General features: G+C 46.5%; 1 protein-coding gene across 1 annotated transcript in view; it reads right to left on the bottom strand.

The window, feature by feature from the left end:
* Positions 1-4,743: 4,743 nt before the first annotated feature.
* The window catches only part of micu1 (mitochondrial calcium uptake 1), a 34,178-nt gene continuing 19,740 nt past the window's right edge, over positions 4,744-19,181 (bottom strand). Inside the window, exons 6-12 of the mRNA XM_023822566.2 lie at positions 14,285-14,399; positions 12,572-12,654; positions 11,890-12,090; positions 9,726-9,863; positions 7,167-7,275; positions 5,533-5,622; positions 4,744-5,445 (exon numbers count right to left, since the gene is read on the bottom strand). Of these exons, the coding sequence (XP_023678334.2) occupies positions 5,282-5,445; positions 5,533-5,622; positions 7,167-7,275; positions 9,726-9,863; positions 11,890-12,090; positions 12,572-12,654; positions 14,285-14,399 (900 nt within the window). The 3' untranslated portion in view covers positions 4,744-5,281. The remainder of the gene's footprint in view (positions 5,446-5,532; positions 5,623-7,166; positions 7,276-9,725; positions 9,864-11,889; positions 12,091-12,571; positions 12,655-14,284; positions 14,400-19,181) is intronic.

Raw genomic sequence — 19,181 nt, 5'->3', positions numbered from 1 at the left:
ATACCTTTTTGTTAATGGGCCATCGCATTATAGCATATCGCTATTCCATGAAGAAAACACTGAGACAGTCAGTAATCCTCATAATTAATCATTCATATCATTAATAATAGTAATAATATAGATTATTAATATAATAATATACATGTAAGATTTCTTGCGTGAGAGTCTGAAAGAGTGAGCGTCGCGCAAGATGCGTGAGACCTTGCAATCCTGAAAACGTACATTTTTTTGTTTCAACTGAATTAATTTATATAAAAAATAACATTATACAGTTGCTGATAAGCTGAAACTTCGACCAACATGAAATCACCAATAAACTACGTCTTTATTTATTCGACATGATATAAAATGCATGCGTTTGAAGACCTTTCAGCTTTACGGTTTCAGGACAGCCACTCTGTTAGGAACATTACGGCTTCTTGGTTGAGTGTGTCGCTGCTGTTATTATTTGGGGTCCAACAGCGTTAGGTGCAAGATAGCTATTACACTGGTATACAGTGATTTTGGTGCCAACGATGTCTGGACGGTTTTATATTAAGTTTATGGTGCTGATTAAGAATATGACTTTGGTTTTGCAAGATTGGCTCTAGTATCTGGGATATTAAATATCTGAGATATTTAATAGTTAACGCAACATGCTTGAAAAGCAGTCAGAATTGCAAGAATATTTTTATTTTAGTTACAGCTAATAAGTAAACAGCCTAACATCATAAAAAAAAAAATTAAAAATATCTGACAGGAAAAAGTATGATTTGATTGTGCTATGGCCATTGCAAACAGTTAGTCGACATCACTCCTGTACGTCCAATGATGACATTCACACTGTGGTGAGCAATTTGCTGGGACACAGTTAGTAATTGTAGGAAGTTGTGGCTTACATACCCTTCACAGCTCATTCAAGACTGGTTTTGTGGAAGTGTGGATGGTGGAGAAAGTGCTCAAAGCAAAGCATTACATATTCTTTTCCACTCTGCACCAGCGAAAAGAGAGGACTTCACAGCTGCAACATCATCCTCAAGATTCCCTCCACCTTTCTGTGGCCATCGGTGGCTCGAAAATTTGCCAGCTGTTAAACAAGCATCCGGCCCTCTATTGTGAAATATGTGAACCTGGTGAAGTCAAAAAAGGTGAAAAACCCAGGGACATCTTCTTTTGACTGCATTTGTGAAGCCCGATTGGATCCCCTTCTTCTGGCCAAACTACATTTTTTCATGGCCCTATCACGAGTATTTTAACCATTTCTGGCTAAATACCAGACACGTTGCCCTTCCTTTGAAAGGACTTGGCAGATTTGATCAGGGTAAATATTCACCACCACATGTGAACTTCATTCTAATTTTATTTTCAGACTCTCCTTCAACGCTTCATCATTCATTTCATTACCTAAAACACTGTTAAAGAGTCAAAAGACAGACCAAAAGCTATTGCATTTGTTATCACACACAAGTTGCATTGGAGGAATGCATTATTTTCATGGATATCCATTATCTCAAAAACTAGAACCAATTCAGAAAAAGTAATGGGATTTTTGAATTCAGCACCCTCAAAATACCCTAAATCTATTCAAAAAACCCTGGCACCTGGAAAAAATTTTTCTTGTAGACCTGTGTTATTTTTTTTTCTCATTATTTAGTTTTCATTATTACTTTTCTAACTTAACACAGTCACAACTTTTGTGATAGATTTATAACGCAAAATGAGATACTGTCAAAATATTAACTGGTCTATATTCGAATTGCGGATTGTTCTCCACTAATTTAAAAAAAGTAAAAGTAACAAATTCATGTTGGAAGCAATTCGAATATAGACCAGTTAATATTTTGACAGTATCTCATTTTGCGTTATATGTTTTAAATTTATTACACAGTCGATATTAAACTGAAGTTTGACATAAAAAAACTATAGCCTATCGCAAATCATAATCGCAATGTGTCAGACAAAATCGCGATTAGATATTTTTCCCAAATTGTTCAGCCGTATAGATGCCCCTTGGGTGTATAAGAGTGAGATGGGGATACTCTTTAGGCGTATGTGTGAGAGAGTGAGATTGGGAGGTTCCTTAGGTATGTATCAGGGTTGTTCAGAATTCAAAATTTATTAAATGTGCCCCATTCCATTCATGAATTGGAATTTCAATTGGCCACACCCCATCAAATGTCAAATTGGAATTTGAAATGAATTTGAAGAATCATTTTATTCATTTCAGTTCAGAGAATAAATTGAAGAACTCAATGCAAACACAACATAGTACTGTAATTTCACCTAACAAAACATCAATTTTTATACATTTACCTTCTAGATCAGGGGTCTCCAACTCTGGTCCTGGAGAGCTACTATCAGGAGCAGGTGTGGCTCATCAGAAGCCAGGTAGGATAGAAAACCTACTGGATAGTAGCTCTCCAGGACAGGAGTTGGAGACCCCTGTTCTAGATGGTAGATGAATACTCACTGGCTACTTTATTAGGTACATCTTGCTAGTACCTGGTTGGACCTCTTTTTGCCTTCAGAACTGCTTTAACTCTACATGGCATAGATTCAAGAAGGTGCTTGAAAGGTGCATGAAACATTCCTGAGACTTTGATCCATGTTGACATGATAGTGTCACACACTTGCTGCAAACGGATGTGATTCTCCCGTTCCACCACATCCTGTAGGTGCTATATTGGATTAAGTACCGGTGACTGTGGAGGCCATTTGAGCAAAATGAACTCATTTTTCAAGAAACGAGTCTGAGATGTTATGATCTTTGTGACATGGCATGTTAAAATGCTGGAAGCGGCCATTAGAAGCTGGGTACAATGTGCTGATAAAGGGGTGGATATGGTCAGCAACAACACTCAAGTAGGCTGTGGCATTCAAACAATGCTAGGTAACACTTAAGGCTATGCTTTTAGTAAACATTCATAATGCATTATGATGCATTTATAAAGCATTATAAACAATGCGATATTTATAAAAAGGCATAACACATAGCCATATTTATTATACATTATGACTGCCTTATGAAGTTCTCATCTACAATGTACTATCGATACCTTTATAATGCAGTACAAAGCATCCTTAATGCATATACCTACCACTATAATGCATTATAAAGGTATCTACAGCGCATTACAGTATTCATACAACTTCATAAAGTATTCATAATGCAGAATGCTTTCTTTTTTACTATCACAGCTACTTAGCACCTTTTTCCTGTAATTGAGCTATCACTCAAAGGGATTTTTTTTAATTAACAAAAAACATTTCTCAGTTCTGGAAGGGATGTGTAATTCCCATACCAAATTTAATCAAAATCAAAAATGGTGATGAAACGACCATTTGTTGAATATAAATGGAATGACCCAGCAAATTTGATGAGTTTCCAAAAATCCCTGTAGGGTTTGAACCAGTTGTGAAACGTGTTATCTTTTCTTGTTTTTGTTTACTGATTAACAGTATGTTTATTATTTTAACATCCAAAGCAAATGCAACTATACATGGCAAAAAGTATTTCTTGTAGTTGCTCCCATTTTCTTATGCATAGAACTACTTTGTCTGTAGTTGTATAGCAAAAAGCAAAATATGGAAAATGTGATCAAGCTTTATTGCAATACACAACTCATTGTTCAATAGTTACATTTCAGCAGAAAAAAAATCTTCAAATATTTTATAATTTTGATTGCAACATTCTGCCATAAACATTGTTCTTGCAACACTGAAGATTCTCTGAACAGGCACAGAGAAAGCTGCTATGGCAAGTGTTTACAGGCAGGTTGTGCTAGCTGAGGAATGCTGGTTTGGTTTCCAGTAAGCCAAAGGGTCAGCATCCTCTACTAAACATGGTTGACTCAGGCATACAGTGCAGGACATTTCTTGAGTTGGGCACTGCAGTCATCATACCCAGCACTGAAGACATTCGACTTTGACAAGATTCACAATGGTACACAAACAATAGTCAAATTATTTATTTTGTAGGTGACACTTCAAATGTTGCATTCTTTCAATATCAATGACAATTATAATGATGATACAGTATATGCCGTCTTATTTTTATGTGTAAATGTTAATGAAATATTAAGTGCAGCTTTTAACAATACGACTTATGTATATGAGTTTCTTTGAATTCAATTACATTTTAATTCCGCTTCCTTAAATTCAATTTTGAATTGCAATTCTGCATCCTGTTTTCATCTGCAACTCAAAATAAATTTCAATTCATTTTGTGAATTTGAATTTAAGGGCCATTTGCAATTGAATTCGGAATGAACAACCCTAGTGTGTATGAGAGTGAGATGGGGATGCTCCTTTGGCGTGTGTGTATGTGCGAGAGAGTGTGAGAGAGGACACTCCTTAGGCGTGTGAGAGAGAGACGGTGATCCAGGTATGGGCGTTCCTTAGGTGTGTATGAGTATGAGAGAGACGTGGATGCTCCTTAGGTGTGTATGAGAATGAGAGAGAGACGTGGACGCTCCTTAGGTTTGTCCTTGGCTATTCAAGTGTGAGATGGGGAAGGTCCTTCTGCATGTGTGAGAGTGAGATGGAGAAGGTCCTTGGGCATGTGTGACAGTGAGCACACAGGTGGATCGGTGTCCTCTCCACCTCAGTCAAAGAATGCTGACGGAAGCATGGCTCCCCCCCCCCCACCCCACCCCACCCCACCCCACCACCCCACCCCACCACCCCACCTGGCACCACTCCGCCAATCGTGATGAGATCAGAAGGGCCACAGACACACACCAGCAGGATTAAGCCTGTCTGCTCTCAGTATCACCGGTCAAACGTTTATTTATAACCAGGCGTTGGCACAGCAGCCTCAAAGACGTAATCAGGTAGGAATTAATGTAAAATAAGCTTAGAAACCAGTCGCATCAGTCATGGAATACACACACACACTTTAAGGAGACAAATGTACAGCATTTCAAAGCTCATTAGCTTTAAAGAAGGTTCCAAGTATAGCAAAACATTCTAGAAGTGTATTAGTGTAAAGCATTTTTAACACCTACTGGTGGGCAAAAAGGGAAAGGATGACTTACACACTGGGCTGAAATGCAGTTTAGCTGAGCCTGACCGGTGCTGCCTGATTATTTTACTGCCAAAACCATCACACCACATCCTGGATTTTCCACCCCTTTTAAGTTCCCTCATTGTCTTCCTTTCTACACAACTTGTGGCAGATGTGCTGAAAGTCAAAGAAACATCAACCAGCTCCCTCCTAAAACTTCACCCTAATGTATCAAAGTCCTATGAGCCAACGTGGCTGGAGAATCGGCCCCCTGCTGGCGGTCCGCGGCGCAGCGGGCTACTGTGCCTTCTGGCTGGCGAAGTCCCAGGCTGTGTCCTGGGCGCACTTCCACATGGCCCGCACCAGGCGCGTAAAGCCCATATCCTTGGGCTTCTCCAGGCCTCGCATCAGCCGCTGCTTCATGATGGCGATGAACTCCTTGTTGCTCAGCTCACCGTTGCCTAAGGGCGGGGGCCAAAACGGGGAAGTGAGAGTTAGCCAGGCTGAGGACAGCGGCGGGGGGGGGGGGGGAAGGTAGGCAGACTTACCATCACAGTCGAAGAGAGCGAAGACGACGTCGCACACATGGTCGGACAGCTCCACTTTGGCCACCGTGCGGGCCACCTGCTTCATGGTGGCTGGGGGGTGAATGGGGTGGGGCAGAAAAAAACAGATGATGAAGCGTTTCTCCACGTTACTGCATCCAGGGTAATGAAAGAGCGGACAGCTAGAATGACACATCCATTGCTGGCTGTCACGGGCCGGCAGATCGCTCGGTCCGATCGATTATGTAGGGTAGGGGGGCTTAACAAGGACTGGGCTGCAGAGAAGGAGAGAGATTGGACCAGAACCAGAGCCAGGCACAGAGCAATCCCAACGACAGTGCCTTATGGTCAAAACAACCCAAACAACGAAAAAGAGTCAAACAGAAAAAGAAAATAGCTGACAGGACGATAAAGTCTCCAGATCTTCTCATAAGAAGCATTGATTGGCTAAACCCAGGGGTGGGATTAGAGAGACAGGAGAGCGCGACAGAGGACAACAAGCTGACAGAAGGCCTTGAGGTAGATCAATTAAGATGGCAGCCTGTTCGCCGTGGCCTCATTACTGTACTGATAGCACTGGTGACAATCTATCAGTCAATCTATCTGGCAACTGGTGCGTTCAAATGAAATATTTTCAGGCCTGCGTTTTTAATCCAACAAAACAAGCTACATGGATTTGTCATCTAGAATAGAACTTAAAAATCCAGTTATTAAGGAAGCTGTGATCGCACTTGTTCCCCGGGGGTAGCCTGAGGTCATGGTTCAAGCTGCACACACAGGTCAGAGACACAAGGGGGCGCCCAGGGGCTCTTTCTATGTATTAATGTGGGCTCTTCGCCATTTGGGGCTGGTGCTCTCTGCAGCTCATGGCAGACGGTGACGCGTCCAGAGCACCTGTGGGTCAGCTTGTGACTTAGACGTGCCGACGGGGCCAGTGAGACAAGCCAGAGCATTCACGGGTCGTTTATCAGCCATGTAGGGACCACCTGCAGTTACGTCTAGGCAGGGGCGGAAGGGGCAGACGGGGCAGGAAGTGAAGGCAGAGCGACGGGATGCTGCTAAGACTGGTGATGTCATGAGCAGAACGGATATAAAACTCCATTAGAATGGGGAGGAACAGATGGTGTTTCTCCTATTAGGCCAGTTGGTTAAAACGGCTCGAGCGAAACTGGCAACATCGATAGAATGTAATTGCCAGGCGACAGCTCCGAGTTAATTGCAGGAAAGTTGTTGGTGTGAACGAGACCGCCGTACGACCGGTGCCACGCAGGTACCCATGCCGACCTGCAGGGGGCACTGTGCTGCTGAATTTCAGCCAGGAGCCGCGCCGCGGTCATGCGGCATTCGTGACGCCACATGCTTCGACAGAAGAATGGAGAGAGGAATATGAAATGCCAGTGCTGGGATTCCTGCCAGGTCTGGCTGGATGCAGGGACTCCAAGTGTTGGACGTTAAACAGGCTGATAGCAGGACTGGCCTGGGAGAGAGAGGGATGGCTGGCAGATGAAAAAAAGACTTTACTGGGGAACATGGAGGAGAGAAAAAAACAGAATCACGAAAATATAAGATGAAGGGAAAGAAAGAAATGGGGGGGGCATTAAACAATGTGGACAACTGGAAGGGAAGAACGGGGGTACCTTTGTCAATAGAGGCACCAGCCATGTGATAGAAGCTCAGCGCCGTGTCCACGTCATTCACGTTCTTCAGGAATGTGAAGAAATTCTCCACCTCCTCAAAAGTTATTCCCTAAAGAGAGAGTGGGGGGGGGGGGGTGCATATTTATTACCTCTTTACAAGGACGAGATTATTACAAAGCCGTGCTGTTGCTGTAAAAATATCCACTTGCTACATTTGGTCGAGCTGAAGTCGGTGCTTTCTTTCAATTGAATCTGACTCGTCTACGAGTCACAGATGGCTGAGAATGACACTGTTCTTATGCAACACAATACCTTCCCACTATTTACACATTGCTCTGCAGAGATTAAGCCAGAGAAATTTCGTTACTACTTCAGCACTGGCTCTCCCATCCATCCCTCTCACGCTAACTTATTAGCCTCTCCGCTCCACTCTGTCCCGTCTCCGCGAGTGACAGATGACCTTTCCACATTGTTTTAAATGGTTTAGGTGTCAGTTTTTGACTTCGCTACTGGTTACACAATCAGATTTAGCTACATCACTAGTAAATATCAGAGGTGGCTCATCTCCAGAGATTTGCATGGTGCCTCCGCTCTGTGTGTGTGTGTGTGTGCGTGCGTGTGTGTGTGTGTGTGGAGTTTTCACTTTTTCCCCCTGTGGAGATCTCTTCACGTCACATTATTCCTGTCATCCTCACCACGATACTTGCAGGTGCATTAACTGAGCTTTAAAGTGACTCCTCCCTGCTTCTCCATCCAGCTGTATCCAAAAGCTCTTCACCTCCCACTGCATAACCCTTCATGCGATGTGACCTGTGTGGGTTGGGCCCTGGTAATGGCACTGATCACTCCAGGATGCCCAGGCATGTCAGTCAGGTGACGGGGAGTCCCGGGGGGGAGGGGGGTAGGGGGGGAGCGAGCTTCCTCTTGGTGATATGTATGCAGCCAGGACAGTGACAGAGATGGAGTGAGAGACCCAGAGAGAAATACGAGACGGGCCTGACTACGCCCCTCTTACATTGTGATGGAGCGATCTTCACACACAGACACGCGGCGGGAAGTTTCCTTTGGGATGGATGGATGGATGGATCATTCATCCATAAGAATTTGGACAGTGACACAATTTTCATAATTTTGGCTTGATATGCCACCACAATGGATTTCAAATAGATCAATAAAGATGTGAAGCATAAATTTTCACCTTTAATTCAAGGGGTTTAACAAGAATATCGTATTTACAGCAATTTGTGTACATAGTCCCCTAATTTCTATGGGCTCAAAAGTAAAATGATAACTAACAAGCTGTTTCATTGCCAGGTGTGGGCTGTTCCCTCATAATATTATTAACAATTAAACAGGTAAACGGTATGGACTTTGAATTTGCATTTGGAAGCTGTTGCTGTGAACTCTCAGTATGAGGGCCAAAGAGCTGTCAATACAAGTGAAGCAGGTCAATGTCTGGCTGAGAGTACAAACCAAACCCATCAGAGAGACAACAGCCACATTAGGAGTGGCCCAATCGACAGTTTGTTACTTTCTGAAAAAGAAGGAATGCACTTTGCTAAAGTCTACAATTAAGAGAAGACTTCAGGAAAGTAAATACAAAGGGTTTATCATAAGGTGCAAACCACTGGTAACCAACAAGAAGGCCAGATTAGACTTTCTAAAAAAGCTTGCCCAGGTCTGGAGAAAGAACATCTTTGTACAGATGAAAGCAGTATGTGGTCCAAAGCTTATCACATCATCTGTAAAACATGGCAGAGGCAGTGTTATGATATGGCATGCATGGCTGCCAATGAAACCGGGTCACTAATGTTTATCGATATGACTGCTGACAGAAGCACCAGGATGAATTCCTCAGTATATAAGGCTATATAATCTTTTGAGATTCAGCAAATTCTGCAAAACTGATAGGATGGCACTACTCAGTAAAACTCAAAACAGAATGCAAAAGCTACCCAAGAGCTTTCAATGGCAAAGAAGCGGAATATTCTTCAATGGCAGAGTCTGTCACCTGAGCTCAACCCTAGTGATCATGCATTCCACTTGCTGAAGACAAAACCAAAAGGCAGAAAGTCCAACGAAGAAGCAGCTGGAGTAAAGGCCTGGTGAGGCATGACTGGGGGGGAAGCCCAGCATTTGGAGATGAGCTCCAGACCTCAGGGTGTCACTGACTGCAAAGGACTTCAACCAAGTGTTAAACATTATCATTACAGTTATGATTTTGGTAGATTGTCCAATTAATTTTGAGCCCCTGTAAATGGGGGGAATTATTATATTAAATGGCTACAATTCCAAACAGCTGATACGATATGTATTCAACTCCTTGAATTAAAGGTGAAAGTCTATACCTCTGTCCCATCTTGATTGCTTAATTTCAAATTCCTTGAAATTGTGAAAGTTGTGTCATTGTTATGGACCAAACTGCATGTATTGAATCTGAAGTATATTTGATTCATTTCATATATTCACATACATTTCCATGGATAATGAAAAGCACACATATGACAGCATTCTCTGTGAACCTGGCCGAGGCGCCGCATTGCCCCTGGGCCGCCGTACCTGGGCGTCCTTGAACATCTTCTTCAGACCTTTCTGCATCTGCTTGAGCTTCCGCGACTGCACCCCGCTGTAGGCCAGCAGCATCCCGCCAAACTGTCTCTCCGTGATGTGTCCGTCCGCGGGGTCGTTGCGCTCGAACTGCGGCAAGTAAGAGGAGCCTGTCAGCACCTATGCATCACTGAGTCGCTCTGCCAGGGGCGGACAGCAGGGCCTCGAGTGATAGGCACATGGTAGCTGCGCGTGAGCGCCACCGTGTGGAGCAACCATATTCATGGACGCTTTCAGCGGTGACCAGAAACAGAACAAGTGACACATGCTTAAATGACCATGGGGTGACATGTCAGAGTGACTGAAGGCTGGAGGATTTGCCTGGATAGATGCGCCTGTTGACAGCATGAGCTGCCCCCCCCCCCTCATTCACAGCTGTGTTTTCCAGCTGCAGAATAAGTTAAACATGGCATGGACGACAGGACGCAAACAGACATAAACCCTACATTCCAGAAAAACTAATTTTTTGACCTTTCACTTACAATTTATAATTCTGCCACTTTGATTATAGGTGTATTAAAGAATGTCAAGGACTCTTGAGGAACGACGGCATTCATTTTCTGCGATTAACTCCGGCTCACTCGCATTCCATGGCCGACACCCACCTAAGAAAGGCACCCGCACACCGGACAGAGGGCACGGTCTTATGCGCCAATCCGCTGGGCAGTGCCACCAGGGATCCTGCTGTGAATGGCCTTTGGTAGGGACCTGATTACAGGACACTGCCAGGGTGCTTTTCAGATGCACTATGATATCCGTGATTTCGTGGTGCTCTGGCGATGGGATTTGAAATGGCTGAGGGGTGAGCGGAGTGGGATTACTTCAGGGTGGGGGGGGGGGGGGGTTAGCAGGGGCCAGACCTGCAGGGTAAGAGCGAAGTGCCACTGGGAGAGATTGTAATAGCAAATTAAATTCCCGCACCAAAAGAAGGATGCAATTCCAGAATTACTGCTGCAGGCAAACAGCAGGGGAGCTTCGTAGCAGAGCGCATTACTAGAAGAGGTATGTGTGTGTGTGTGTGTGCGTGTGTATTTGTGTGTCTGTATGTGTGTGTGTGTGTATTTGTGTGTCTGTATGTCTGTATGTGTGTGCATGTGTAGGATCCAGATTGTCATCATCTCTGCTACTTCTGTCATTACACAGAACCCCCCTCCCCATCCCCCACGAAATTGAGCTGCACACACTGACAGTATCGTTACTGCGACCGTCTCACCCACGTCAAGCTGTCATTTGAATGGGCCACTTAACCCGGTCCACTTCCCCGAGGGTGTGTGTAACACGATCGCTGTTTCCCGAAAAACAGCACAATCACAGAACACAACTATTACTACTCTGCACGTTCTGATGAGAAAAATCCCTGATCAGCATATGCTTCTGTTCACCCTCAGTCCAGCTCTCCCATACTTCTGTGCGGTTGTCACTTTCCCGTTCTGCGTCTGACAGAACACAACTGTCGAGACTTCCTGGGCCCTTTGTTCTTGCAGAGCTTTTACCCACTACCACAGTTTGGGGCCGATTAGGGTCCCTCAGACCCACAGTGAATAATGGCTCCGTAAAATATGTGAACCGTGACGTACGGAACAGATCGATAACTAACAGAATCTCCCCCCCTGACATAATATAGTGCAGCAACAACTTTTTCGGTTCAAATTCACAGCTGGTTCCCTCAAACAAAACTTAGGAAACAGGCGCGATGCCCAGAACCCCCAAGGAGAGACACCGAGGTTCCAGAAATATGCCCTGCACTTGGGCCATGGAAATGAGGGGTAGGAAATGCAGGACCGACCCAAGTTGGCCCCCTTGGTGGATTTCACACACTATGAGAGGGTGGGGCTGTGACCAGCTGGCTTTTATTGTGCGAAAATATAAAGAATAGCATTCCTGCTGAATTAAGGAACACTATCGACTGAAACTGCAGGATGTAGAAATGAATTAAGGCCCTGCAATAACAAAGACCAACAGGACTGGGCCAAATTCCCCTGCAACATGATATACCAAACTCTATTAACATCAATGCGGGAGCCCATTCTGGGAGAATTATGGCCATTTGAAGGAGCAGTAAAACAGAGTAGGGAGCAGATTCCCTTCTGGCATGAAACGCACCCCCAACACTCACCTCCAGCTTCAGGACGTCGTGCTGCAGTTTCCTCTGGAATTCCAGGAAGCTGCTGATGGTCAGTTTACCCTTCAGGTCCTCCCCGAAGAAGTAGGTGGTGAGGGCTGAGCTGCAGCCCCCCGTCTTGAGCGTGTTGCCCGTGGTGGAGCGGTCGCGGTGGCGCATGCCCATGCTGGTCTGAGAGCGGATTATGCTCTGCACCTGCAGGGGGCAGTAGAAGCAGCCAACAGCGGAAAGGTCGCTTTTCAGAAATGTATTTGAGCTATTTGGTTCTTCAACAAAAATGAGTGCAGTTACAGCTGAATTTGCCACAAACGTACTTTGATCATATGAAACTTCCTAAACTAAACAGAAAACTAAAAGAAAGAGGATGAAATGGAGAAATAAAAAACAAGAGGATGAGAATGAATGAAAGAGGATGAGAGTGAATGAGGGAGAAGAGGAACAGAAAGTCAGCCAAAGTCGGGAAGTTTTTCTACAGCTTAGAGGGAACGATCAGTCTGTCTAACCCAGTCCTGTTTAGTGTATCAAAACCTTGGGACAAACTTAATAAATCGAACCAGGGATTATGGGATACAGGATTAAGTGACTTGCGGACAGGGTGGGTACCATGCCCAGCGCTGAGAAGGAGAGCTGCCACCATCGTTGTGACGGCAGAGGAGAGAAACTAAGCCGGTGATACCTGCTCAAACTCCTCCATGTCCACCTCCCCATCGCCGTTCAGGTCGAACATCTTGAAGGCGATCTCGAAGTTCCTCTGAGGAGCTTTGCAACAGCGAGAGACAGAGAGTGACTGACAGCTCATAGTGGCCAAGAACGTCGCCTGGTTACTGTCCAAGGGGCCGCAAGCAGATGGTACACAGACCAGTAAATAAACTATTAATAACAATCACAATGCTAATAATATCGTGTAATTCATACGAAGACAAGATACCGGAATGACATCATCCAAATTAATGACGTCATCAAAATCCCAATAACCTTAGTGTGTGATTGCATTTGTGTGTTCGTGCTTGTGTGTGTACATGTGTGCTATCTGGGGGGGGGGGGCCCAGGCTCCCCCTAACCCTGTACTGGGTAACCGATTATGGAAAATGGATAGTCATTTTATTTGCCCCCTTGCTGTGGTTAGAGACCTGGTTACTCCTGCAAACTACTCATCACAGACAGGCTGGGGGGAGGGCTAATGGCCATGCGAGATTAGATTAGATTCAGCTTTACCTTCATTGAAGAGGTACAACAAAATGTTGTACCATACTATTACATCCAGGTTTTACCCAGAAAGGGCAAACAGTAGAGTAAGGTACACAATGGATGCAAATAGTATGTTAAAATGCAATAGATAGTAAGGTACAAGAAGGCATACAAATGAGAATTACACACACACACACACACACACACAGTATATATGGAATTAGATTTTACAGGTAGTATTTGCAAGAGTAGTATATTGAGGGAGAGTATGTACACATGAAGATTATAGACATATTGGCCTTGGAAACACGCCACCCCACAGAACCTGAGTTCTCTGACTCAATGCCCAGGAAAGAATTCAAGTTTCCTCATAACCTGAAATGCCAGACTAAAGTGGGGAATGAAACTTCAGCGCTTGTTGGATGAGCTGCAGCTCAAGGGGACAATCCAAACAGGCCTTATTCTGTCAGAGGAACAGGGGGGATTTCTTTTTTTAATTCCCTGCAAGGCCGCTCCTTTGACTTAACCCCCAAACAATCCAGCCAGCCCCCAGATCTCTTAACGCTGATGTTTATCACTCCCCACCAAATAAGATTAAACAAAACACAAATGCCTCTTGTAAGACATTACAGACCATAAGAGAGAATACATAAACGGCTACACCGGGCAAAACACAGGCTACACTATTACACAAAACACTACGTGTAATTTGTGCTACGTGAAATGACCCAAAGCACAAATAAACCATATTTATTTGTATGGACACCAGCTATACTTATGCTGGTGTTTGGCATTAAATACCAACTCCCTCTGATAATACTGAATGTTGACATACGAAATTATAAGTAATGTACAAAGCACTCAGAGTGGGCCAATAAGAACCACACCACAAAGATGGTCCCTCACACACACACAGGCTTGTAATTATATCTTTGTGGAGACTCCACACATTTCTATGGGGAAAACTCAGATCCCAACATGATGACCTTAACCCCTACCCAGCCCTAACCTTAACCATAAGTAACCAAACTAAATATGAGACTTTTGGCATTTTGATTTCATTCACAGATCTTTGTGGAGACCTGAAAAATTGTCCTCATAACATCAACATAACAGGTTTTTATCACAGTTGGGAACATTTGGTCCCCACAATATAATATAAACATAATCCACACACACACGCGCGCGCGCAGATACTCACTGGAGAGTACCGTAGTGAGGAATATGTAGTCTGAGAAGGAGATGAGGCCACACTCCCCCAGTTTGTAGAAGATGCTGTCTTCATCTGCAAACTTCTCTCGCTCCTGAGCTATCTTCTGCTCAACCAGAGATGGACAGAAAGAAACGGGTGTCAGGGAGATGGGGAGGGACAGAGGGCCTCCCAGACCCGAGCAGCCCCACACCGGGCTGAGAGCCCCCTAGAGGAAGAAAACGGACGTGACGGCACATGCAAAAAAGGACGATGGATAAATGCGTTCATGCAAGAACCACAGTCATACCCAGTGTGGTGTGCAAGCACAGGCTGAGAAGCTGCTTCATAAGGATGAAAACAGCAGAAAGGACAGAAAGTCTTTCCCAGATCCAAGGGAAAGACAAATGAACACATGTGGAGACGCACAGGAAGGCCGGAAGGTGTGTCTGCCACTCACTCGCACGTCATCTACACGTCATCTACACGTCATCTACACGTCAACCACACCCTGACACACACCCTGGACATGTGTGAACCAGGCCACATCTCGAGGAGACTCGCGGTATCAGCCGGTTCATATGGCGGATCTGTATACACACACGCACGCACGCACGCACGCACGCGCACACACACACACACACGCACACAAGGCATGCCAGGGCCCCAGCATGGCCGTGTCTCTGGGGGGTTACCTCATTCTGTCGCGGATCCAAAAAAGAAAGGGGGGAGGGAGAGAGACAGTGTTAAAGCTTCACCCATCCTCTGCTGCCAAGTCGACAGAGCCTTACTCTACACACACAATCACATCATACCTCATCAAAGGGCACTCACACTAACATACAGCCACACACAGCCTGTGAGTCACTGGCCGAATCACAAGGCAAAATCCCTTTAGTATTTATTACTGATTAATGTCGAAATGGGCCAAACGCTCCATCTGGGCAGGAGTACTTCTTTATTTCATGACCAGAACTGCAAGCTTGAAGAATTCCTATGCTGGCGAGATTACAGGGGAAGCCAGGTCACAGAACGGTTGGGAAACTGGCAAAGGGGAGACGAGGGAGGGGGGAGTATGGTCCTTGGGAGCAGTCCGCCCCCCCCACTCCCAGTGAGATACAGGAGGGCCACTGGTCATCTTGACGGGTTATACCTAGGTGGTGTAGTCCCACCCTCCGGCCACTGGGGGCGTCTCCTCCACTCCAGGTGTGTTACATTATCCAAACGGGGAAAAGCGACTGATCCTGAGAATTAAGAGGCCATCCCCCCCCCCCAGCGCTGGAAATATGACGCTTTACTGGAAACCCCAACGTGAGGCGCTCTGGGACACTTCAGCACCTCACTTCCAAGAAATAAGCTGATAGACGTCTAACCGCAGCGACTTTCGCAGGGGTCACCTGAGGGTAGCCATTCAAAGGGATGGTGACACCGGTTTACCAGACCCCCCCCCCCCACCCTGTCACTAAAAAACCATAAGTGTGAGGCTCAAGGTTAAGTAACACCCATCTGGCAGCCCTGCAAAGTGGTGCATCCAGGAGACAGGATGATGAAGAGGCGCATTCGGCCTGGCTGGCCGCAGTGGGGGTGGGGGCAGGAGGTACAGCCTGGTGGGGCTGGCAGGGGAGGGAGGGGTGGATGCACAGTCCAGTTACTCCACCAAGATACAGGACGGAAGGAAGAGACAGGGAGGGTGACTGTTTACTAATATCCAGGGAAATGGGGGGTGGGGGGGGCTGGTCAGTCAGCAGTGTGGGGGGGCTACGTTCTAAACTGGGGAGGGAGAGGAGACACTGCTGCACCTCCAAAGGCGCCACTGTCATGACAGCGGTTTAATGGACCCATTAGTGGGTGGTAGAAGCACCAGGGCACCAGAGGAACGGCATGCATGCTTTGGGGGGGGGGGGGGGGCACTGTGAATATATATGTGCACGTGTGCAGACACATAGTGTGTGTGTGTGTGTGTGTGTGTGTGTGTGTGGGGGAGGGAAGCACCTGACGGTGGGTGTGTCCATATCTAAGGAGCTGGTGTGTTTGAGACGGGGGGAAGAAACACAGATGGGAATGAAACGGAGTGTGAGACAGCGAGCAGGTGTGTGTGTGTGTGTGTGTGTGTGAGAGAGAGACCGAAAGAAGACCAGAGAGAGAGAGCGAGAGAGAGAGAGAGAGAGAGACTGGCTGTCACACCCAGCCCCTGGTACCCCTGTCCCACCCGTGGCCCACAGTCCTGTCCTGTCACACGATTAGTGCTCACATCAGGGCTTGTGCTCCAGGAAGCAACGGGGGCTGAAGCTTCTCTAGCACAAGCTAAAGAGATGCCTCCCAGTGGACCGCAGGCAGCGGCAGCGCCCCCCAGAGGCCGGCCCCCTCGCTGCTGGGTGTCAGAGAAAAAACGACCTTTGAGCGTCTCCTGCGGCCATCTGCAAGCCTGCATCTACACAAGAGCCTCAAACTCCAACCCCCCCCCCCCCCCGTGCAGATTTCTGTGCAGCTGACGCAGACTCAGGCTATCAGGGGAGAGGCTTTAGCTGACACCCCCCCCCTGCTGGATCTGTGGGATGCCACAGCAGGGATGCCACGACAGAGCGCTCACGCTAGATGCCCCAAGTCATCCGGTGAAGAAAATATACATTTTCAATTACTCGGCCCAAAACTGATGGCAGGCAGGGATGCGGTCTCCGGAGATTCCGTGGGGGGGCTCAATGTGGCGTGGCTGACAGCCTGAGGCTGACCGCCTAGCATGACACAGAGACGTCACACCGCCAGACAGACGCACCAGGCGCGCATCGGGCTCAGCCCACGCGCATCGGGCTCAGCCCACGCGCATCGGGCTCAGCCCACGCGCATCGGGCTCAGCCCACGCGCATCGGGCTCAGCTCACACGCATCGGGCTCAGCTCACACGCCGCTCATACTTTCAGCTACACCCCACTCAGCAAGCAGCCGCTACACAAGTGCAGAAATCACTCAGAGACTAAAACATATAACGCCTGCAAAAAAAAAAAAAAAAAAAAAAATCAATTTTTATAAGCCTGCGGATGGATCTGTGCTGCAGGCTCGGAAAGGAGCGGCGATTAGATTCGGTCCAGGACCCAAGACAGATTACAGGGTAAAAGTCACTAAGTTCAATCCACTGTCAATCATCAGTTCATCACTGTCCTGAGAGAGGTGCCACAAAAAAAGCAGGTTTTAACAGGTAACCGAATATCTATGTGGGTGCTGATTGTCTGCAACTGTTGTGCAGAGGATTAAGGAAGTGTGTGTGTGTGTGTGTGTGTGTGTGTGTGTGTGTGTGTGTGTGTGTGTGTGTGTGTGTCTGTGTGTGTGTGTGTGTGTGTGTGTGTGTCTGTGTGTGTGTGTGTGTGTCTGTGTGTGTGTGTGTGTGTGTGTGTGTGTGTGGTCCAGGTATACCAAGTGTCCCCACAACATGATCAATACGTGATGAATATTTTTATTTATTTTTTTTACCTTAGGGGGACCAGTTTCCTGGGAAAACTGTATTTTATATAGATCCATGACTGCAATGAAAAAACTAAAAATGCAAAAACTTCTGTATTTTGTTTGGTTACTTATGGTAATGGTTGGGTAGGGGATAAGGTTGTCATAGTTAGCATTAGCATTTTTCCTATAGAAATGAATGAGCGGTCATCAAGAAGACATGACTAAACGACTGTGTGTATGTGTGTATGTATGTGTGTGAGAGAGAGAGAGAGAGAGAGAAATTTTTAAATTATGGCCATGGCCGTCCTTGAAGAGTTCCTGCAAAGAGGTTAAAGGTCAGTGGTTGGAGGAAAAAAATAAAAATAAAGATGGGAAAAAAATATGAGCCTTTTCCATGGCAAGAATTCCCCCAGCATTCCACGTGCGTATGCCGGTGCAAGCGACCGGTGCCCCCTGGTGGTCAGAGCAGGTCTCAGGGCTGCAGCAGGAGCCATTCCATTGGGCACATAGTGACATCACAGAGCAAAGTGGCACATGTCTCTGGCAGTGAGAGAGTGAGATAGAGAGAGACGATCTCCCTACAATGACGCAATCTGTACCATGTGCCTTTACTGCCCTGTGGTGCCAGCACATGCTAGTTCGGGGGGGGGGGGGACACAACAGGACACCTCCCATCACCATGGCTAACTTTGTCATCTAGAGATGCAAGCAAAGAGCAGTGCATGCTGGGAAGAAGCGGCAGCACCAAGCATGGAGAGTAGGTATGTCAGAGGACAAAATAAAGACGGACGACGTGCTTATTGGGTTTATGGAAACCAAAGGACTTTCTGGGCTGCACCTGTGGCCACTCGGTTACCTCGATGCCCACAGAGCTACGCGACAGCAGCTGAGAAACATCCCGAATACATCATAAGAACATCGTGTGGCACGGATGGCATCGGTTGGCCCGGCCTGAATAATTCAGCGCTGCTCGGCGCGGCTTCACACTGCCCACACGTGGAACAAAAAAGGGAAGCCTCTGGCCTGAATTATTCAATGGGGAGAATGGGGGGGGAATCTGCGCTGAAGTTCAGCGCTCGGCCATCCATCAACGGGAAAAAGGTCTGACCATTTCACTCCCTGCCTGCAGAAATATCCATCCGCAGTTATGGCTGTTTCTGTAGTACAGGGTGACAGTGAGCCGGCAGCCTGTCCCAGGGGAGCAAAGGGCACTAACCGGGGGACGCCCGGGACGAGATGGCAGTACATTATAGGGCGCGGCCAATATTTATAAAAAATTAAAAAAAAATCTTCAAACTAGGAATACTCCTCCTTACTCCTAACCCCGACTCCCACTCTTTTCCATCCCCCGCTTCCGTAATGCCCGGCTCCCGGCTGCAGGAGTGAGAGATACCTCCCCCCACCCCGCAGAATGACGGAAAATGCGCACAATCATTATTTCTCAGGCCGCCCATCGCTGCCCAGTGTTTCAA

The sequence above is a fragment of the Paramormyrops kingsleyae genome, chromosome 3, assembly GCF_048594095.1.
Source record: "Paramormyrops kingsleyae isolate MSU_618 chromosome 3, PKINGS_0.4, whole genome shotgun sequence".
Lineage (NCBI taxonomy): Eukaryota > Metazoa > Chordata > Actinopteri > Osteoglossiformes > Mormyridae > Paramormyrops > Paramormyrops kingsleyae.
Note: the sequence above shows the minus strand (reverse complement) of the source record. Positions and strands in the feature narration are given on the sequence as shown.